Consider the following 23,996-nt stretch of genomic DNA (forward strand, 5'->3'; position numbering starts at 1 on the left):
ACTGTCTGTTCCCCACTGTTCAGGGACTCAAGGTGAGCTAACCAACACACAGGTGTGGTATAGTAGCAGGCATGCAAAAGCAACCCAACTGTCTGGTTTATATAATTTGTAAAGCCTGTGGTTTAATCTCAATACTTTTAACTTTTTTTAACCTCTTAACTCCTTTCCTTCATCTGCCCTAAAATGAACTGGGAGAGTGAAAAGCCCAGGCTCCTCAACGGTATCCGACACGCAGATTTACCCTCTGTGTTTTCAGACAAAGGAAATAGGGCGGGGATAGGAAGCCACTTTAGACTATTGAGATGGCCCTTGTGTATCAGCAGCAATCCCAGAGTTTCAAAGCGTCACACCCCCACTTGATGTTTTGTTATGACAGCGTGAGAAGCTGTGAAAGGGAAGATCAATTTCTGTGTTTTGTGTATTGTTGGATGGATGAGGCAACTTGATGTATTTGACTATTTATTGTCAAATAAAATGCATTCATTCTGGAGTGGTGCCGCAAAGGGCCCTAAACATAGAAAGGGAGTGGAGGAGGGTGACCGCCCTGAGACTTTGCCACCACAGCCACTTTCATCCAGCTCCATAATCCTCAAATCCCACTCAGGGTCAGTCAGGAGGACTCAATGACACCACACCACCCATGCTTATTTTGTATCCATTCATCAAATTAGCTGTATATCGGTGTGATATATAACTTGAAAGGCTGTTCATCTATATTTACATTACACTTGGATTAAGTGTCTGTGTGGAGTGGGAACTCTAGGACTGCTTATCTTGAGGTCTGTGATGACTATGGACAGTGCACTATGCTGACTAGAGGTAAAGGTAAGGCTACATGAAACTGAATGTAGTATTTTATTCAGTAAACAAAGTTGTGGTCCTTGTAATTGTGATATTTTTTTCCGTCTGCTGTCAAGATAAAACCATAACAACATTAGCAGTAATATATGGATGTCGAGTACGCCTCTGTAATTCACAAAATATATATTTTTATCTACTTTGTTGTCATTATGTCAACCCTGTTGTATTGAATACATTCATTATATCTAAACATACAGTTTCACAATGCAAGAACATTTGTGTTTTTGGCATAAGGACAATATGTCTCCATTTGCTTTGTGTTTGACAGGCTACCCAGATTGGCTGCCATGATCAGCACATCAAGCACTCGTCCGTTCCTGGCGGTTGCGCCTCGCATTTCTCCAAACATGGCCACAGACACAGAGGAGGACAGTGAGGATGAAATGTAAACAATACATACAGTTGAAGTCGGAAGTTTACATACACCTTAGCCAAATACATTTAATCTCAGTTTTTCACAATTCCTGACATTTAATCCTCGTAAAAAATTCCCTGTCTTGGGTCAGTTGATTAAGATCACCACCTTATTTTAAGAATGTGAAATGTCAGAATAATAGTAAAGATAATTATTTATTTCAGCTTGTATTTATTTCATCAAATTTCCAGTGGGTCAGAAGTTTGCATACACTCAATTAGTATTTGGTAGCTTTCCTTTAAATTGTTTAACTTGGGTCAAATGTTTTTGGTAGACATCCACAAGCTTCCCACAATAAATTGGGTGAATGTTGGCCCATTCCTCCTGACAGAGCTGGTGTAACTGAGTCAGGTTTGAAGGCCTCCTTGCTCGCACACGCTTTTTCAGTTCTGCCCACAAATTTTCTATGGGATTGAGGTCAGGGCTTTGTGATGGCCACTCCAATACCTTGACTTTGTTGTCCTTAAGCCATTTTGCCACAACTTTGGAAATGCTTGGGGTCATTGTCCATTTGGAAGACCCATTTGCGACCAAGCTTTAACTTCCTGACTGATGTCTTGAGACGTTGCTTCAATATATCCACATAATTTTCCGTCCTCATGATGCCATCTATTTTGTGAAGTGCACCAGTCCCTCTTGCAGCAAAGCACCACCACAACATGATGCTTCCACCCCCGTGCTTCACGGTTGGGATGGTGTTCTTCGGCTTGCCAGCCTCCACCTTTTTCCTCCAAACACAACGATGGTCATTATGGCCAAACAGTTATATTTTTGTTTCATCAGACCAGAGGACATTTCTCCAAAAAGTACAATCTTTGTCCCCATGTGCAGTTGCAAACCGTAGTCTGGTTTTTTTATGGAGGATTTGGAGCAGTGGCTTCTTCTTTGCTGAGCGGCCTCTCAGGTTATGTTGATATAGGACTCGTTTTACTGTGGATTTAGATACTTTTGTACCTGTTTCCTCCAGCATCTTCACAAGATCCTTTGCTGTTGTTCTGGGATTGATTTACACTTTTCGCACTAAAGTATGTTCATCTCTGGTAGACAGAATGCGTCTCCTTCCTGAGCAGTATGACGGCTGTTTGGTCCAATGGTTTTTATACTTGCATACTGTTGTTTGTACAGATGAACATGGTACCTTCAGGCATTTGGAAATTGCTCCCAAAGATGAACCAGACTTGTGGAGGTCTACAATTCTTATTTTCTGAGGTCTTGGCTAATTTCTATTGATTTTCCCATGGTGTCAAGCAAAGAGGCACTGAGTTTGAAGGTAGGCCTTGAAATACATCCACAGGTACACGTCCAAATTGACTCAAATGATGTCAATTAGCCTATAAGAAGCTGCTGACATAAAGCCATGACATAATTTTCTGGAATTTTCCAAGCTGTTTAAAGGCACAGTCAGCTTAATGTATGTACATTTCTGACCCACTGGAATTGTGATACAGTGAATTATAAGTGAAATTATCTGTCTGTAAACAATTGTTGGAAAAATGACTTGTGCCATGCACAAAGTAGATGTCCTAACCGACTTGCCAAAACTGTAATTTGTTAACAAGACATTTGTGGAGTGGTTGAAAAACGAGTTTCAATGACTCCAACCTAAGTGTATGTAAACTTCCGACTTCTGTATAACTGGACCTGTTGGTCCAATTGTAGTTTGCTACGAAACTTTATTGATGTCGCCGTGTTTTTATTGGCTGTATTTTAAATCATGTTTGTTGTTTCCAGAGATGAAACCTCTCCTGGCCCAGGGCGTCTGTTCAATGTGAACAACAGTAACAACACTGAGGAGTGAGTCCGTCCACATATACTGTGTGTGTGTTTGTGTGTTGTGTGTGTGTGTAGTGGTGGTAGTAGTAGTTTTATTTCATTACACGTTGGCCATAAATGGCAACTAACTATCGTGGGACAGGATCAGATAGGTTCAGAGTCATTAAGCAGCGCACCCCGTAGCGTAGCCACTTGACTTTGACAGCTACTCCTCCACTACCAAAAAGTAGCACCCACCTGGGTGATGTCGCTGGCGCCAGAAAGCTCACCCCTTATCAGTAGTGCAAAGTAGGCTATTACAGTCCTCAAGCCTCTGCCATCACCGCAAGCCATCTCAATTGTCCTTCCGCTTCGGACTTCTCCTCAACCTCAAGCCACGGCATTTAAAAATGCAACACTGCTACTTAGTCAGTTTGCTAGCTAGTAGCTACCTAGCAAATGTCCACAATGGCACGATGTGGGACCAATGTGGGTGAAAATATTGTCTCCGCATAGGCTACCCACATTGGACATATGCGCCTTTGCTTATCGGCTCCACATTGGCCCCATAGCAGGTGGCCCCAAGGGCAGCCCTCACTTTGCCTGAAATAAGCCCACCCTTTTGGATCTCCTGCCTGTTACAATGTATCAGAAATTATTTACAGAGACAGCAGCACAGTCTGCTAGCCATTACGGCTGCCATGGCAACTCTCAGTGTGTGTGTGTGTCTGTGTGTGTGTCATAAGATGTGTCCTTTTACCCCAGGGAGGAGAAGAAAAAGAAGAAAAAGGAGAAGAAAGAAAAGAAAGAGAAAAAAGAGTAAACACCTATTTTGTCCCTCTTTTCCATGAATGCTGCATAGTTAGATAGAAGAGAGGTTACATGCAGAAAAGCTTCAAACACTTGTATTTGTTTTCTCAGGAAAAAGAAAGAAAAGAAGAAGCAGAAAGAGCAGGAGGAGAAAGAAAAGGAGGAGAAAGAAAAGGAGGAGAAAGAAAAGGAGGAGAAAGAAAAAAAGGAAAAAGAGGAAAAGGAGAAAAAGGAGAAAGAGAAAAAGGAGGGGTGTGTATGATAGCAATATCTCACCCGAAGCGATATACTGATATCAGCATTGATATCTGTATATGAATATGTTTAAATTAAATATTAAGTATATTATTATTATTAAGTATAATTTATTAAGTATTAAATTAACTTCTCCATCTTCCTTTCCTTGCAGGCCCAAAGAAGGGTTTTTCATCAATCCAGCGGGCAGTCTGTACTACAACTGGCTGTTCATTATCACAATACCAGTCATGTACAATTGGACCATGATAATAGCCAGGTAAAAATGTACTGTTTAAAATATGTAGTTTGTTTAAAATATATGGTTAGTTAGTGGCATGGAATGGATTCTGAGGCTATAAAACAAGTTATTATTTTTTATTATTTTACAATGTTTCCCCTTTTATACAGTACCAGTCAAATGTTTGGACACACCTACTCATTCAAGGGTTTTTCTTTATTTTTACTATGTTCTACATTTTAGAATAATAATGAAGACATCAACACCATGAAATAACACATATGAAACCATGTAGTAACCAAAAAAGTGTTAAACAAATTGAAGTATATTTTATATTTGAGATTCTTCAAAGTAGTAGTTGATGACAGCTTTGCACACTCTTGGCATTCTCTCAACCAGCTTCTCCTGGAATGCTTTTCCAACAGTCTTGAAGGAGTTCCCACATATGCTGAGCACTTGTTGGCTGCTTTTGTATCACTCTGCGATCCAAATCATTCCAAACCATCTCAATTGGCTTGAGGTCTGGTGATTTATAAAACTATGCGTAGGTTTCACGTCAAAAGATGCCGTATGGACGAAACACAGAAAGTGCCTATGCACAAAAAATATAGTGCACACGCACGTGGGACAATGCACACGCACGTCCCACACCGGTTTCCCTTTATAAATCACAATCAACTCGAAATTTGGTGCACGTGTGCGAGCGTCTTGTCCCACCCTTTTAACGCCCATAGTTGCCTATAAATAGTCAATGAAACACCCCTAATTAATATTCTTCCATACTGACTGCATGACGACAATGACGGCAAATCCCGAAAGAGGCAAAAAATGTGTATTTCACCCAGAGTGAAATGGAAGTTCTTGTAGGGGAAGTTGATTGTGAAGAACAAACACATTGTTTGGTGTGGCCATTACAAATGCCAAAAATGCGTTAGAGTGGTAGCATGAGGCGGGCGCTATGAACGTTGCTGGCTCAGAAGGTCAGACCCTCTCAGAAATAAGAAGTGGTCCGACATAAAAGTGGAGGCCAAAAGACCTTACACAGACAAAGTGTTTGTGCCACAGGTGGGGGAAAGGGGACACCGGAGCTCAACCCCCTTAATGAGCGACTTGCCAGTATTATAGGGGAATCCCTCCTGAGTGGAGTAGTGATGGAGGTGGAGGGGGACATGGCAAGATGCACCGGATGAGCTGGGTATGCAATTAGTATTTTTTTTTTTTAATAGAGTAAACCAAATGCATTGAAGTTGGTGTTTAAACATTTATTTACACAAACAATTGTGACATTTTCAAAAAAAATTGTGTCACTGCGTGTTCCAGTGGGGTCGGTGGTGCTGCAGCTGAGCAGGAGCTGAGTGCCCCTAGGCTCGGTGTCTCCAATGCACCTCGTGCGTCACAACCCTCCAGAGGACGTGTCCTCACAGATGCAGTCCTGCAAACGCAAAGAGACACCATCGACGCTATTAATGAGGTTGCCATGGAGTTGAAATGGGACAGGCGTGGTTTGGTTTCTGCGGGTCCTTCTCTGTAGAACTGGGCCCACTACAGCACAGAAATCCAAGAGAACAGCGCCTGGTAATCGGAAATGGCTCATAAGCCACTCATCATCATTGGCCAGTAAATCTTGGTCTCAGGAAATTCGCTCTCTCAGAATTCTTCCATTCGCCAAATCTTCCAACAGTGCCGAAGCAGCCATTGTGCATCATTACACATTGTAATTGCATGCCTTTTAAATACCCACTCAGTTGATTGGCAAAGCTGCTCAATTGCATAACACCTTCAGGTGTGGTAATTACCCTCATTGTAACTGACAATGACAGGGCCATTATCACATTGACAGTTCTGCGCAACAAACATGTGCAAACAATATATGAAACTGTGCACTCGTATCTGCCCCGACATCAGTTTAAACGTAATTTGTGCTACTATTCACCTTATTATTTATTAGAATGCATTTCATAACATGCAAGTATTGGTAAATAATTACATATCCAATTAAATATGAATCCCAATTAAACTGTACAACATATTAGGGGTTATTTTTCAAAAACATATCTCCGTTTGTATCTATTATCCTAAATCATGTTTTTTTTGTGCACTCCAGGGAACTCTTCATACATAATATGTGAGAGGTAACATTTTGATTTATTTTACACAATGGTATCAAATTCAAAGCGTTTCTCGAGTTTCATCATCCTGCCATCGGAGTCGCAGTTTCTCATTTCTCCAGTATGGGTCAAAGTGTCCATGGAGGACCGCACATTCTCTGTGTAAGTGTCAAACAGCCCTTACACAGCCTAGAGGTGTGTTGGGTCATTGTCCTGTTGAAAAACAAATGATAGTCCTACTAAGCGCAAACCAGATGGGATTGCGTATCGCTGAAGAATGCTGTGGTAGCCATGCTGGTTAAGTGTGACTTGAGTTGTAAATAAATCACTGACAGTGTCATCAGCAAAGCACCCCCACACCATCAGACATCCTCCTCCATGCTTCACGGTAGGAACCACACATGCAGAGATCACCTCACAAAGACACAGTGTTTGGAACCAAAAATCTCACATTTGGACCAAAGGACAGATTTACACCGGTGTAATGTCCATTACTCATGTTTCTTGGCCCAAGCAAGTTCCTTCTTCTTTTTGGTGTCCTTTAGTAGTAGTTTTTTTGCAGCAATTTGACCATGAAGGCCTGATTCACGCAGTCTCCTCTGAACAGTTGATGTTGAGATATGTCTGTTACTTGAACTCTGTGAAGCATTTATTTGGTCTGCAATCTGATGTGCATTTAACTCTAATGAACTTATCCTCAGCAGCAGAGGTAATTCTGTGGCGGTCCTCATGAGAGCCAGTTTCATCATAGCGCTTGAAGGTTTTTGCAACTGCACTTGAAGAAACTTTAAAAGTTCTTTACATTTTCCGCATTGACTGATCTTCATGTCTTAAAGTAATGATGGACTGTCAATTCCCTTTGATTATTTGAGTTGTTCTTGCAATAATATGGACTTGGTCTTTTACCAAATAGGGTTATCTTCTGTATACCTCCCCTACCTTGTCACACCGCAACTGATATTCTCAAATGCATTAATTAAGAAGGAAAGAAATTCCTCAAATTAACTTTTAACAAGGCACACCTGTTAATTGAAATCAATTCCAGGTGACTACCTCGTGAAGCTGGTTGAGAGAATGCCAAGAGTGTGCAAAGCTGTCATCAAGGCAAAGGGTGGCTACTTTGAAGAATCTCAAATATAAAATATATTTTGATTTGTTTAACACTGTTTTGGTTACTACATGATTCCAAATGTGTTATTTCATAGTTTTGATGTCTTCACTATTATTCTACAATGTAGAAAATAGTAAAAATAAAGAAAAACCTTTGAATGAGTAGATGTGTCCAACATTTTGACTGGTACTTTATATAAACAAAGTGTAAGATAAAAATAGCGTTTCCAGTAAATTCTTATTTTGTGTAACTTCACATTATCTTCTTACTCACCTGCAAGTAAATTCCCACTCGAAGTACCGAGTGCATTTCCTTTTAAAGACTGTCACATTTTGTTTAAGAGATGCTTGTATTAAAGCATGGTTGAGCATCTAACAGTTTTCTCTGCTCTGTGTCCTGTGTGTCAGGGCCTGCTTTGAGGAGCTGCAGCATAATCACCTAGTCACCTGGATGATTCTGGATTACATCTCTGATGTCCTCTACCTGGCTGACATGGCCTTCAGGACCAGGACAGGTGTGTGATTGTGTGTGTGTGTGTGTGTGTGTGTGTGTGTGTATGTGTGTGTGTGTGTGTGTGTGTGTGTGTGTGTGTGTGTGTGTGTGTGTGCGTGCGTGCGTGCGTGCGTGCGTGCGTGCGTGTGTGCGCGCGCGTGTCTGTGAGTGTGTTTTAATTTCCTTTCATTTAATGTTTTATGTCTGCTCTTTCAAATTGATACATCACATGTCACAGTTCTATTATTACTCATGCTACTTTTATTATTTCTTACAATATATTTTCTCAGCCTACCTGGAGCAAGGCCTGCTGGTCAAAGACAAGAAGCTGCTGTTGGAGCGTTATATCAGCAGCCTCCAGTTCAAGCTGGACGCTGTCTCCATGCTGCCCACCGATGTGTTTTACATCTACCTGGGGATCAACTACCCCGAGATCCGCCTCAACAAGCTCCTCCGAATCACGCGTATGATGGAGTTCTTCACCCGCACCGAGACCAAGACCAACTACACCAACCTCTTCCGCATCTCCAACCTGGTCATGTACATCATCATCATCATCCACTGGAACGCCTGCCTCTACTACTCCTTCTCTAAGGTCTTTGAGTTTCTCAGCTGCTGGATGTATTTATTGTGATGTCGATATCTGCTTTTCATTTGCATTTCTCAGACCTGTTTTGTCCTATGCCCAATAGTACTTGTTTAATGCTTTCATTTATTTGTGCTTTTATGGTGTACATTTATTATACAAAAATCGAGTAATCAATGAATCAATTAATCTAGTCCATCGGCTTCGGCTCTGACCCCTGGGTCTACCCGGACCTGAATGACCCAGAAGAGCCAGAGTTTGGGGAACTGGGGAGGAAGTACTCCTTCAGCCTCTACTGGTCCACGCTGACGCTGACCACCATCGGCGAGACGCCATCACCGGAGCTGGACTCAGAGTTCTTCTTCCATGTGCTGGACTTCCTTGTGGGTGTGCTTATCTTCGCCACCCTGGTGGGCAACATCAGCTCCATGATCTCCAACATCAGCGCCGCGCGGGTCGAGTTTCAGGCACGCATCGACAACATCAAGCAGTACATGCAGGTGCGTGTGTGGGGTTCGTAAAGGAGCCATCAAAGTACTGAGGATTTGTTGACTCAAATGTTAGTGCACTATTACACTTTGTAAAAATTATGTTAACGCCCATTGTGGGGTTGGAAGGGCAAGTGGTGCGTCACAACGGTAGGTCTTATATATCATGAATACGAGTCAATTTCTCCCTATAACACCTCTACAGAAGTGGAAGGTGGACAAGGAACTGGAGCTGCGAGTCATCACGTGGTTCGACTACCTGTGGACCAACGACAAGGCTCAGGACGAAAGGGAGACGCTGCGGTACCTGCCCGACAAGCTCAGGGCCGAAATCGCCATTAACGTCCACCTGGATACTCTCAAGAAGGTCCGCATCTTCGCTGACTGCGAAGCAGGCCTGCTTATTGAGCTGGTGCTCAAGTTGCAGCCTCAGGTCTTCAGCCCTGGCGACTACATCTGTAAGAAGGGCGACATCGGCCGTGAGATGTATATTGTCAAGGAGGGCAAGCTGGCGGTGGTGGCTGACGATGGCGTCAAGCAGTTCTGCGTGCTGGGAGACGGCAGCTACTTTGGGGAGATTAGTATCCTAGCGATAAAGGGTTCTAAGGCAGGGAACCGGAGGACGGCCAACATCCGCAGCATTGGCTACTCAGATCTCTTCTGCCTGTCCAAGGATGACCTGATGGAGTCATTGACCGAGTACCCGGAAGCCAAGGGCATGCTGGAGGAGAAAGGTCGTCAGATCCTGCTGAAGGACGGCCTGCTGGAACTGGACCCTTCCAAAATTATCCCCGAAACCACAGAAATCGAGGAAAAGGTTGGAACTTTTAAAACTTGCCTTAAAATACATTTCCTTTGCATAACTTCCTTTTTGTACAGTTATCTGTTTCTTGTTTTTAGTATTTTAATGCACAAACTGTAGGACTTTAAAAATGTTGTACAACGTAAAGTGCATTCTAAATGTGACATTTTATTATTATTATTTTTATTTAAGGTGAACCGCATGTACAGCAACCTGGAGTTGATGCAGACCAAGCTGAAGAAGCTGCTGGGAGACTACAGCACCAGCCAGAGGGCCACGAGGGAACGCATCGCTGAGATAGAGAGGCTGACTGGAGAGGTTGTAGCAGAGGAGGACCTAGATGAGGAGGAGAAGGAGGGAGGGGAGGAGGAGAAGGAGGGAGGGGAGGAGGAGAAGGAGGGAGGGGAGGAGGAGAAGGAGGGAGGGGAGGCAGAAGAGAAGAAGGATGAGGAGAAGAAAGAGGAGGAGGAGGAGGAGGAGGAGGAGGAGGAGAAGAAGTAGAGTTTTTGTGAGATAAAAACAAACACTTTTTTTGTGTGGTCTTAACACAATTTGAGCTAACTGGATATAGACCATTAGAAAAATAAAAACTGCTTGAATATTGGTTAAAACAAAAGGCTATTTTTTCTGGTTGAAGGGTTTTCAGCTTTTGGGAAATCTATGATTATTGAAAGCTGATGTAACAGACTTATTACACTATTTTTATTAAGATAATTCAACTACTAGAGGGCACCAGAGGCCATAAAACTACATGTATCACTTTCACACTGGTCTTTTTTAAATGTTTGGACCCCATGTGTAACACACAAATTGTCTGTTGGAGTGATCTCTACCTGATAGACAGATCACCTGCAAAGATGGAGCATTTTGTGTACTCACCTTTGGTTATAACTAAGTATGATCGCATAAAAAAATCTAAATTGCCTTAGATATATGCTTATTTGCAGTAAAAACAGCTCAAAAATGTCTGTCAATGGCATAAATACTTGGTAGAACTGTGAACTGTGCTGTATTGGTGTGTAGTCATCTTAAATAAGAAGTTACAGGTCTGTGAGAGCCAGAAATCTTGCTTGTTTGTAGGTGACCAAATACAGTGCCTTGCGAAAGTATTCGGCCCCCTTGAACTTTGCGACCTTTTGCCACATTTCAGGCTTCAAACATAAAGATATAAAACTGTATTTTTTTGTGAAGAATCAACAACAAGTGGGACACAATCATGAAGTGGAACGACATTTATTGGATATTTCAAACTTTTTTAACAAATCAAAAACTGAAAAATTGGGCATGGAAAATTATTCAGCCCCCTTAAGTTAATACTTAGCGCCACCTTTTGCTGCGATTACAGCTGTAAGTCGCTTGGGGTATGTCTCTATCAGTTTTGCACATCGAGAGACTGACATTTTTTCCCATTCCTCCTTGCAAAACAGCTCGAGCTCAGTGAGGTTGGATGGAGAGCATTTGTGAACAGCAGTTTTCAGTTCTTTCCACAGATTCTCGATTGGATTCAGATCTGGACTTTGACTTGACCATTCTAACACTTGGATATGTTTATTTTTGAACCATTCCATTGTAGATTTTGCTTTATGTTTTGGATCATTGTCTTGTTGGAAGACAAATCTCCGTCCCAGTCTCAGGTCTTTTGCAGACTCCATCAGGTTTTCTTCCAGAATGGTCCTGTATTTGGCTCCATCCATCTTCCCATCAATTTTAACCATCTTCCCTGTCCCTGCTGAAGAAAAGCAGGCCCAAACCATGATGCTGCCACCACCATGTTTGACAGTGGGGATGGTGTGTTCAGAGTGATGAGCTGTGTTGCTTTTACGCCAAACATAACGTTTTGCATTGTTGCCAAAAAGTTCAATTTTGGTTTAATCTGACCAGAGCACCTTCTTCCACATGTTTGGTGTGTCTCCCAGGTGGCTTGTGGCAAACTTTAAACAACACTTTTTATGGATATCTTTAAGAAATGGCTTTCTTCTTGCCACTCTTCCATAAAGGCCAGATTTGTGCAATATACGACTGATTGTTGTCCTATGGACAGAGTCTCCCACCTCAGCTGTAGATCTCTGCAGTTCATCCAGAGTGATCATGGGCCTCTTGGCTGCATCTCTGATCAGTCTTCTCCTTGTATGAGCTGAAAGTTTAGAGGGACGGCCAGGTCTTGGTAGATTTGCAGTGGTCTGATACTCCTTCCATTTCAATATTATCGCTTGCACAGTGCTCCTTGGGATGTTTAAAGCTTGGGAAATCTTTTTGTATCCAAATCCGGCTTTAAACTTCTTCACAACAGTATCTCGGACCTGCCTGGTCTGTTCCTTGTTCTTCATGATGCTCTCTGCGCTTTTGACGGACCTCTGAGACTATCACAGTGCAGGTGCATTTATACGGAGACTTGATTACATACAGGTGGATTGTATTTATCATCATTAGTCATTTAGGTCAACATTGGATCATTCAGAGATCCTCACTGAACTTCTGGAGAGAGTTTGCTGCACTGAAAGTAAAGGGGCTGAATAATTTTGCACGCCCAATTTTTCAGTTTTTGATTTGTTAAAAAAGTTTGAAATATCCAATAAATGTCGTTCTACTTCATGATTGTGTCCCACTTGTTGATTCTTCACAAAAAAAATACAGTTTTATATCTTTATGTTTGAAGCCTGAAATGTGGCAAAAGGTCGCAAAGTTCAAGGGGCCGAATACTTTCGCAAGGCACTGTACTTATTTTCCACCGTTTGACCTCTGTCATTGCCAACAAAGGGTATATAACAAAGTATTGAGATAAACTTTTGTTATTGACCAAATACTTATTTTCCACCATAATTTGCAAATAAATTCATTAAAAATCCTAGAATGTGATTTTTTTTGTCTGTCATAGTTGAAGTGTACCTATGATGAAAATTACAGGCCTCTCTCATCTTTTTAAGTTGGAGAACTTGCACAATTGGTGGCTGACTAAATACTTTTTTGCCCCACTGTAAATATAACAAAATGTATTTTAAAAACAAAATTCTAAAAACTAAATGATACAACAATGAAATGATGGTAAATCTTCTTTATAGTACTTATGTGGATTCTACTTTGGAAAAAAGATGCACATTATATAAAGGAAAAATCTACATTTAATATGACAGAATTCATTTGACAGAATTTTTCAAAAATAACTGTGTATTTTGGTACATTTTTATTTTAGTTGACATTATTTACATGTCTAATGATGTTTTGATAAGAATTAAGTTGAAGCATTTTCCAGTCATTTCTTATTGTGTGTGCGTGTTAGATCGAACAACCTCCTATAACTCCTCAACTCACATTTTCAATCTGATTTTAATCTCAACCCCTCCCAATCGTTTCCTCTTATAATTGTGAACTGGGCTGATGTTATTGAATTTAACATACAGTGCCTTTGGAAAGTATTCAGACCCCTTGACTTCTTCTAAATGTTGTAACGTTACAGCTGTATTCTAAAATTGATTCAATCGCTATTTCCCTCATCAATCTACACACAATACCCCACAATGACACAGCAAAAATATGTTTTTTCCACATTTTTGCAAATTTATTACAAAAATTGAAATATCACATTTACATAAGTATTCAGACCCTTTACTCAGTACTTTGTTGAAGCGCCTTTGGCAGCAGTTACAGAATCAAGTCTTCTTGTGTATGATGCTACAAGCTTGGCACACCTGTATTTGGTGAGTTTCTCCCATTCTTCTCTGCAGATCCTTTCAAGCTGTGTCAGGTTGGACGGGGAGCGTTGCTGCACAGCTATCTCTGGTTGGGTCACTCAAGGACATTCAGAGACTTGTCCTGAAGCCACTCCTGCCTTGTCTTGGCTGTGTTCTTAGGGTCGTTGTCCTGAGCGCTCTGGAGCAGGTTTTCATAATGGATCTCACTGTACGTTGCTCCGTTCATCTTTGCCTTTACCCTGACTAGTCTTCTAGTCCCTGCCACTGAAAACATCCCCACGGCATGGAACTGCCACCACCATGGCTCATGGTGGTGGCATGGTGCCAGGTTTCCTCCAGACGTGACAATTGGCATTCAGGCCAAAGAGTTCAGTCTTGGTTTCATCACACCAGAGAATCTTGTTTCTCATGGTCAGTGAGTCCTTTAGGTGCCTTTTGGCGGGATGTCATGTGCCTTTTAGGAGGAGTTGCTTCCATCTGGCCATTCTATGATAAAGGCCTGATTGGTGAGTGCTGCAGAGATGGTTGCCCTTCTGGAAGTTTCTCCCATCTCCACAAAAGAACTCTAGAGCTCTGTCAGAGTTTTTGGTCACCTGCCTGATTAAGGCCCTTCTCCCCGATTGCTCAGTTTGGCTGAGCGGACAGCTCTAGGAAGAGCCTTGGTGGTTCCAAACTTTTTCCATTTAATGAAGGAGACCACTGTGTTCTTGTGGACCATCAATGCTGCAGAAATGTTTTGTTACCCTTCCCCAGATCTGTGCCTCGACACAATGCTGTCTTGGAGCTCTACGGACAATTCCTTCACCCTCATGGCTTGGATTTTGCTCTGACATGTACTGTCAACTGTGGGACCTTATATAGACAGGTGTGTGCTTTTCCAAATCATGTCCAATCAATTTAATTGACCACAGGTGGACTCCAATCAAGTTGTAGAAACATCTAAAGGATGATCAATGGAAACAGGGTGCACCTGAGTTGAATTTCGAGTCTCAAAGCAAAGGGTCTGAATACTTATGTAAGTAATGTATTTCTGTTAATTATTTTTAATACATTGGGTAACATTTAAAAAATACTGTTTTCACTTTGTAATTGTGGGTTATTTTGTGTAGACGGCTGAGGATTTTATTTTATTTAATACATTTTAGAATAAGGCTGTAACAACAAAATGTGGAAAAAGTCAAGGGGTCTGAATACTTTCCGAAGGCACTGTATATGCTGCTCGAATAGCCTCACATTTGACTGTAAATCACATAGTATAATGACCTCTACCTTATGGTAATGCTTCCATTGTTAGTGTAACTATCCTCAGCTCCACATCCTTTTACTGCCGTGCTGTATTTGGCCATTAACTTTAATGTGTTTAGAGGCAAGAACTTATAGGTGGGAGAGAAGAGAGGAGTTAAACAATTACCCATGATGACAGACGTAACACAGGGCATTAGGTCCTGTCTCACATCTCGTGGGAAGCCCCAGTATGAATCTCATTAATTAATCTATATTCTTCCTCAATTGCCTTGTCATTATTCAGATAAACCAGAGAAAGCCCTTTGGTTCAAATAATTGTCTTGTTAAAGTTTACATAGTAATGAAGAAAGGGAAAAAACGGGTGTGTGCATGTGCATGTGCATGTGTGTGTGTGTGTGTCTGTACGTGTATATTATTTTGCACTTCACATGAATGTTTGAAACCATTTTCCCCAGCAAAAAAAACATGTACAAGTACATTGCTTTACATGGTGACACCCTGGCTGCATTCTATCCAGTTCAAGGAAACATTTGATTGTTTATTCTAGCCTTGGTGTAGGCCAAATGTGTGTGTGCGTGTTTGATTTCAGTGTGGGTATATGTTATCTGTGCAGATTTCTGCAGATGTGTACATTGCTTTTGTCATTAGACAAGTGTAGGAAAATACATTTTCAACACTGAGTTTGTTACAGAGATGTGTAGGTAACTTCAGGACAAAGACTATGATAGAAAACAGCAAGAAAGAGTGATTACATCTCCCACCACCACTGTGGTAAAAACACAATTTATCAGTGATGGTATCGCACCTCTGCTGCACTGCCAGGGGGTCTACCCAGGAGATCCAAGCCATGGGACCAAAAAACTAAACAGATGGCGACAGAGCATAAATTGACAATAAACATAATTGCATTTTATCTATGGTTATTTTTTTTATTTTTTTTAAACTCTGTTTATTAAGTTTTGAACATACACACATACAGACAAGACAAAGCAATATAAATAATATACTCAACTAGAAAAAAAATACATAAAAATACAAATAAAAAAATAGCTTTAAAGATACCATACTTTAGACAAGTTAAACACACCGGGCAGAAGGCTACAGAGGTTAAAGGGCAATCTATAGTACAGGGACAGGGCAAACATCTCACCATTGTTCCTGTAAACAGTCAAGGGATAAGGGTGGAGAAATGCAACCACTCACAGAGAGTCATAGCCACAGACCGACCATCCACTGGACAAAAAAAAAGTTTACAATGCTTTAAAATAAAAAATAAAAAATTATTATTCATGTAGGCGTGAACAAAATGTAAAAATAACTGGGAAAAACAAGCTCACACTTCAGTCTCTGCCTGGGCAAGATGAACAAGGCATCTGCGGACCACAATCAATAAGCACATGGATCTTAATCCCCCCCCAGCAAAAACACAGAGAGAAACTCCCCCAACCCTTAAGTCACAGACTTATTTTAGTATTAATTGGAATGCCATCAGAGGATGGACTGTTTAAAGTAAGACCGGAATGGAGCCCAAGCCTCATCAAAAAGTTTGGGGTTCCCACGTGAATTGAATATCATTTTTTCTAGTTTCAGAGAGCACAACACATCCCTCACCCAATATTTATAAGATGGGGGAGCTGCCATCTTCCAGTTCTGTAGTATTAGCCGTCTAGCTAAAAGAGTTGTATAAGCAACAGTGTCCGACTGGATTCTTGATAGGGGGGTACCCATGGGCAGTACTCCAAAAATGGCTGTAAGGGGAGATGGATCTATAACAGTGTCATATATATCAGAGAAACATTTAAATATTAATTCCCAGAAATCTGACAGTTTATGACAGCCCCAAAACATATGCAACAGTGTGGCTGGTTCCACCTTACATCTGACACAGGTAGGATCAAAATCAGAGAATATTCTTCCAAGTTTGGCCCCCGACCAGTGGATACGGTGAACCACCTTGAATTGAATGCTGTGTCTAGTGCTAAAAGAGGACGAGTGCACCCTGTGCAGCACAGATTCCCAGGCGTCTTCCCCAAGTTCCTCCCCCAAATCCTTCCTCCATCGAGTCTTTAAAGGCACCAAAGAAGGGTTCTGTAAGTCATGAATGATTGCATATACATCTGAAATTGCGCCCCTAGGAAGCTTGTTCAGCTCCAAGATGCTCTCTATAGCTGTATTCGCAGGCCTATTGGGAAATCCAGGTGTATTAGCCCTGACAAAGTTTCTAATCTGGAGATAGCGGAAAAAGTGGGATTGGGGGAGATTGAACTTTTCCTGCAGCTGAGAAAAAGAGGCAAATGTACCATCAAAGAATAATTGGGCTAGCGAGGAAAGGCCTAGTGAGTGCCAAATGCCAAAAGCCCCATCATTCAAAGATGGAGGAAATAAAATGTTCTGATTGATTGGGCCTGATAGAGAAAAGCCTCGGAGGCTAAAGGCTAAACGGAACTGATTCCAAATTTTAAGAGACTGCTTTACAATTGGGTTGGCACACCTTTTGCCTAGGGACACTGGGAGAGACGAGCACAGCACAGAGGAAAGTGCTGCAGGTTTACACGATTCAGACTCCATCTGGACCCAGAGTGGTCTAGGGCCAGTAGGATCAGTCTGCAGCCAGTACAGAACGGCTCTAAAATTTGCAGCCCAGTAGTATGTCTGAAAATTTGGTAGAGCTAAACCCCCCAATGACCTAGGCTTCTGTAAATGTTTTCTACCAATCCGTGGTACCTTGCCATCCCAAATAAAATGCATGAATGTTTGATCCAGTGAAATAAAAAAAGATTTTGGAATAAAAATGGGTAAACATTGAAATAAATATAGAAATTTGGGCAACACATTCATTTTAATGACATTAACCTTTCCGATAAGAGAAAGGGGTAGCGAATTCCAAAAAGTAAAAGATTGTTTCAATCTGTCTGCTAGAGCAACAAAGTTTTCCTGAAACAAATTTGAATATTTCCTTGTCACTTTTACTCCCAAGTAAGTGAATTGATCCCGGACAATCCTAAACTGAGAACTTGTGAAAGAGCACTTTAAAGCAGCCTTGTTTACTGGAAAAAGCTCACTCTTGCCTAGATTCAGCTTGTACCCTGAGATTGATCCAAACTTTTTAAGAACAGATAGGGCACGTGGCAATGAGGTATTGGGATTGGAGATAAACAAAAGGAGGTCGTCAGCATATAGCGAGACTTTCTGCTCCCAGCCCGCCCTGGTTATGCCTTGAATGGCATCATTAGAGCGTAGTGCAATGGCGAGAGGCTCGATTGCCAAAGCAAACAACAAGGGGGAGAGTGGGCAACCCTGTCTGGATCCGCGGTGCAAGGGAAAATAGTCAGAGGACAAGTTATTAGTCCGTACCGAAGCCATGGGGGAAAAATAAAGAATCTTTATCCACGCAATGAATTTGGGGCCAAAGCCAAATCTATAAAGGGCAGCTGTTAGGTAATCCCACTCAACGCGGTCAAACGCTTTTTCGGCATCAAGTGAGACCACCACCTCCGGGTCCTCCGACGCTGGGGAGTACAGTATATTCATAAGGCGCCTAATATTGAAAAATAAATGCCTATTTCTCACAAAGCCAGTCTGGTCAGAGTGTATTACTTGGTGCAGCAAGCCTTCCATACGGATGGCTAAAAGCTTAGCTAGGATTTTGTAATCACAGTTTAAAAGCGAGATTGGGCGATAGGATCCACATTCCAGGGGGTCTTTGTTTTTCTTTAGTAGTAATGAAATTGAAGCCTGATAAAGACTAGGCGGCAGCTTTGAAGTATTGAGGCACTCTGCAAATAGTCGGGACAAGAATGGGCAAAGCAGACCAGAAAACGTCCTGTAAAATTCGGTTGGAAAACCGTCCGGACCCGGTGATTTACCACTTTTCATTGCGGACACTGCTGTTACAATCTCGTCAAGCGTAAATTCTTCTTCTAGACAGTCATGGGAGTCTGTATCAATTGAAGGCATATTCAAGCCATTAAAGAAGGAGTCAATCAGCAAAGGGTCTTGAGGGGATTCAGAGGTGTATAGCGCAGAGTAAAATTGTTTAAATTGATCATTGATCTCTTTATGTATAACTGTGGTGGCACCAGACGGGGTCCTTATTTGTGGGATTAGCCGTGAGGCCTCAGATTTACGGATCTGATGTGCAAGGAGTTTACTGGCCTTGTCGCCTTGTTCATAGACTTTGTATCGAGCTCGCAAGAGTAACTGTTCAGCTTGCCTGGTAGAAAGCTCATCAAATTCAGATTGGCGTAGTTGGCGCTCTTTATGCAGATCAGAGGAAGGATCCGTAGCATACTTCTCATCCAATGTGGCTATGGACTCGCTCAGGTCCCGAAGTCGCTGGGAGTGAACTCTGTTTTGGTTGGCTGTATAAGAAATAATTTGGCCACGTAGGTATGCTTTGAGAGACTCCCATATGGTAGAGCAGGACATACCTGGTGTTGAATTAGTTTCTAGGAATAAGGTAATTTCAGAAGAAATGAAATTGACAAACTCCTTATCTGAGAGTAAAATGGGGTTGAGACGCCATTGATAACACCTAGGGGGTCGCTGGGGAAACTCTAGTTCAAGCACTAATGGTGAATGGTCAGAGATAACAATACTCTCGTAAGTACACTGCCGAAGGTTAGGCAGAAGTTTTTTGTCCAAAAAAGAAGTAATCAATCCGGGAGTATGTTTTATGAACATGAGAATAAAAGGAATACTGTCTATCTGTAGGATGTAGGAAACGCCAGGCCTCAAACATAGCATATTTCTGAAGAAAGGATTGAATAAGTAGGGCACATTTAGATGGGCCTGTATTTATTTGTGAGGACTTGTCCAGAACTGGGGACATTTTACAGTTGAAATCCCCCCCTAAAATCAACAAATGAGAATCTAAATTGGGAATAGCAGACAGAAAGGAAGAAATGAAACTTGTGTCATCCCAATTGGGAGCATAAACACTAGCCAAAACAAGAGGGGTAGAAAACAGTTCACCAGTTACTATGACGTATCGTCCCTTAGGATCAGCAATAACCTCAGAAGCTACAAAGGGAGTAGCTTTATCAACCAGAATAGCAGCACCTCTTGATTTACTATGAAAGTTTGAGTGGAACACTTGACCAACCCAGTCCTTACGCATCCTAAAATGCTCACCAGTCCTCAAGTGAGTCTCTTGTAGAAATGCAATATTTGCATTCAAACCCTTTAAGTGCGTCAACACCCTCTTACGCTTCACCGGGTTGTTAACCCCTTTCGTATTCCAAGAAATGTACTTGATCGTATTATTTCGGCCCCTCTGGGCATTCCCGTTATTCAACCCTGTCATCAGAGCATAGAATGGAAAAGCAATGAGCGCCCAAAACCCCCAGAATAACTTGTCCCAGAGTAATAATGTACGGTGGTAAATGTTTGGAAAAAGTACAGAAAAAAAACTAAAAAGACAGAATGACAACATTAGAACTGAACAATTCAACCTGCCCACCCACCCCCTCCCCCCATCCCCCCATCCCAGACAATACCTCCCCAAACGAGGTACAAGCCTAAATAGAACATGTTCTCTTCGCACAGTATGTCTGTGAGAGTGCGGTCTTAAACCTAAACCCACAGTCCCGCTCTTTAAAGTCGTGTTTTGTTAGTGGATCAAGCAGCAAAAATAAAGATTTGTATGTATTTTTTCAAATAAAAAAAAGGCGAATCCCTTGTGCAAACGGAATGACAAAAGCACCACTTGTAGATGTATATAATTGTATTCACCCGTCTTATAACCGGCATTGAGAGAGAAAATAAATAAAATGTATAAAGGCTCTCAGCCAAAAATCTAATTTGAAGTAAGGAAATCGTAGTTAGACAATCAAAAATAATAGTAATTATAATAGTAGTCTAGTTGAAGCTGAGACAGCTTACAACGCAACGTTGAACGTTTGCTGGGCATAAATGACGCTCAAAACTTTTAAAATGAAAGTGAGGCCCCAGAAACCGGCCCCAGAAACCGTGTAGCCTCGGGAGACATTTACTGTTTACTGGGTCAATGCAAACGGATGCAGTAAACAAATAACCAAAACTATTTTGAGTCACTGAGACAATGTGTAAACAAACTAAATAGGTGAGCGAGATAAGGCACGCACACTAGATGATCAAAACATTAGATAACATCAAATAAGCCTGAATAGTTTCACCAACTATAGAAGACTAGCCTGTTATATCTAAACATAATTGTACCACAAGTGGGGTACTTACAATCCACACTGTGAGCATATTCAAGACTTCTTGATGTGACGTTGAATGTGAGCCATAGCCTCATCCGGAGATTCAAATGTGTGGTCTTTACCCTCATGAGATATCCATAAACGGGCCGGGAATCGCAGTCCATACTTCACACTTGGATGGTCCCGAAGTACTCGTTTGGCCTGTCCGAAAGCTGCACGCTGCCTGGAAACAGTGGGGGAGTAGTCCTGGTAAATGGAAAAGCTCTGTCCTTGAAAGCTCAGAGTGGTATTGCGGGCTCGTCGGAGGATCTCCATCTTCTCATGAAAAAAGTGCACTCGAAGAATTATGTCACGGGGCCTCTCCCCATCCCGGGGCTTTGGGCGCAGCGACCGGTGGGCTCGATCAATCAGGGGCTTTTCATCTAAGGCAAGAACATCCTTCAGCAGCCCTGAAACGAAATCCGTGGCGCGATGCATTTCAGCGGACTCTGGGACTGATACAAGTCTCAGATTATTGCGGCGAGAGAATCCCTCTAAACTCACACAGCACTCCCTCACCTTTTTCAAATCCGCAGCTAGGCGTTTAACTTCAGTCTCCAGGGATGTAGTTAAATCGGAGACATTAGTAGCGGAGGCCTCCAGTGCTGCAATCGTTGTAGTGTGTGACGCAGTTGTTGTTTTGAGTAATGTAATTGCCGGCACAGTCTCCTTCCGCAGGATGGTTAAATCTGCTTTTAAAGTATCAGAAACCTCCTGTATTCTGGCCTCAATCGTAGCAACCACCTGTGTTTTCATTTCAACTATCTCAGAGCTTAGTAGCCTGATGGCCTCGAGAATGTTCATTTCAGCGCTGCCAGGCCAAGCCGCGCCTCCGGGTAAAGTGTAAAGTGTGCGTCCCCGGGCCCTCAGACTCAGGGGAGGGCGGTGATGAGAGCGGGTCTTGTAGGCCAGGTTTTCTCAAAGTCATGCTCTTGGCCTTATGTTTGGTCGACATGCTGACATTCGGAAGCAAAGTAGTCTTGGTTTTTACGGAGAGGGATCACCAAATTAATATTTGAAAATAAATACGGTTCTGCTGCAGAATTCACATAAACTTTAAGAATACCACGGGAGGAAACGGAGAACACGTCAGTCGCACATGGCGTTCCCTACCATTCCTATCTATGGTTATTTGACTGCACAGGGAAGCCGTGACGAGATCCCGAGGCCTATTGTCGTGCCCTTCCTCCGCCGCCATCACCTTATATTTCATGATAATGCACGGCCCCATGTTGCAAGGATCTTTACACAATTCCTGGAAGCTGAAAATGTCCCAGTTCTTCCATGGCCTGCATACTCACCAGACATGTCACCCATTGAGCACGTTTGGGATGCTCTGGGTCGACGTGTACGACAGCCCGTTCCAGTTCCCGTTAATATCCAACAGACGCATATCTGTATTCCCAGTCATGTGAAATCCATAGATTAGGGCCTAATGACTTGATTTAAATTGACTGATTTCCTTATATGAACTGTAAAATCTTTGAAATTGTTGCATGTTGCGTTTATAATTTTGTTCAGCATAGATAACGGTGGCCGATGTGAGTGCAGCCGAGCATTGACTATGAGAGAAAGAACGCCTATTCTATTTATCAGCCTATTTGGACATTCATCCCTGATTTCATCCCTCAAAGTGAGACTCCACCGACAGAGTCCCTCTGCAGCAATCCGACTGGTGATAGTGATGTCAAACAGGTAGTTTGAAACTACCAATTTAGCTCTTGCTTTGACATATCTCATATTCCCGTAATGATACAGACAGGAGACAGACTCTGAGGGAGCAGACAACAATCTCCACTCACCAATGTAGCATTTTAGCTTCCTAACTGAGTCACAGTAGGCCTAATAACTAAGCACAGCAGGACATAATGAGAAGTAGGCTAGCCTAGGCTAAAGGTACGGTAATGAAACAGACAGGAAAAGGAGCATACACACAGGGACACTCATTTCATTCCACAAATGTATCGTTTTGGGGTCGTTTGAGACACAGTAATAACCACAGAAGCCCGAAACAAAAAGCAGCCCAGAAGGGAGTCTTAAGATCAGAAGCACGTTTCATTTGGGGCCAAGTGCGGTTCACATAGTTCCCCGAGGTGCCATATCGATGTGGATCGCAGTAGCTTGTTATGTGAATTTATTGTATTTCGAAGAGTTATTATCTCGGACTAGGCTAATTCTTCATCTGTCTTTTCTTTTGTGTCCAAATTATATTTTAGTTAACAATAAAATACATTGAAAGAACATTTCAACCGTATCTATCTGGATGGATTGGATGCCAGTGTCATTATCCTCATTCCTTTCATTCATTATCCTCATTCTTTTCATTCTTTGCATTAGGAAGACCTGACCTGCTCCTATCTCCTCGTAAATTGTCAGTTTACGTATAAGTTATGCAGACCTCCTTATTTGTATTTTCCCCTTTCAAGCTCAACATTAACATTCATATTATCCCTTGAAAAAGAGTTCATCTAGAGGCCACCTTTATATTGAGTGTTTGTGGTTCCTGGAAGACCCATATGCCTCCACTTCATTTTCACCAGGCATCACCAGGCATGTCAGTTAAGAAGACATTGTGGTGTTCATAGCAAAACTTTTTAAGAACAAAAACGTTTTCTTAGTCCAGGTAGTCCCTCCCTATTTCAGTCCGCTTTCTTCTGTTTGGTGCCTGAGGAACACAACCGTTAAGCTTGTGACTACCTCTTTAATATAGAACCAAGGCTCTCATAGATACTGTATGTAGGCTTACAACTGGGCTATACAGTATACACGCCCACATAAAGTACACACAATATAGAAAGTGGTAATTAGTTGGCTCTGTTCTAGCCCATTCTTCGGGCCCTCATTCTCATCACGATAAACTACTTTTTTTCAGCCCTATAATTCTGCCTTGGTGCAAAGGACCCAAACCATTTAACTAATTTTGTGTGTTGGTTAGTTA

General features: G+C 42.0%; 1 protein-coding gene across 1 annotated transcript; it reads left to right on the forward strand.

The window, feature by feature from the left end:
• Positions 1–230: 230 nt before the first annotated feature.
• Positions 231–11,001, forward strand: cnga1a (cyclic nucleotide gated channel subunit alpha 1a). Its single transcript, XM_021619111.2, has 11 exons — positions 231–825; positions 1,130–1,246; positions 3,008–3,070; positions 3,794–3,847; positions 3,950–4,090; positions 4,248–4,352; positions 7,940–8,046; positions 8,315–8,619; positions 8,805–9,110; positions 9,304–9,915; positions 10,093–11,001. Exons 2-11 carry the CDS (start codon positions 1,149–1,151, stop codon positions 10,399–10,401), a joined length of 2,100 nt encoding a protein of 699 aa, XP_021474786.2. The 5' UTR covers positions 231–825; positions 1,130–1,148; the 3' UTR covers positions 10,402–11,001.
• The last annotated feature ends 12,995 nt before the right edge of the window (positions 11,002–23,996 follow it).

The sequence above is a fragment of the Oncorhynchus mykiss genome, chromosome 10 (assembly GCF_013265735.2).
Source record: "Oncorhynchus mykiss isolate Arlee chromosome 10, USDA_OmykA_1.1, whole genome shotgun sequence".
Classification (NCBI taxonomy): domain Eukaryota; kingdom Metazoa; phylum Chordata; class Actinopteri; order Salmoniformes; family Salmonidae; genus Oncorhynchus; species Oncorhynchus mykiss.

Bases quoted from the DNA above. Each gene is read 5' to 3' on its own strand.
- cnga1a (XM_021619111.2), top strand. From the start codon at position 1,149: ATGATCAGCACATCAAGCACTCGTCCGTTCCTGGCGGTTGCGCCTCGC. The intron at 3,071-3,793 runs GTGAGTCCGTCC...CTTTTACCCCAG, and splicing joins AACAGTAACAACACTGAGGA to GGAGGAGAAGAAAAAGAAGA. The intron at 3,848-3,949 runs GTAAACACCTAT...TTGTTTTCTCAG, and splicing joins GAAAAGAAAGAGAAAAAAGA to GAAAAAGAAAGAAAAGAAGA.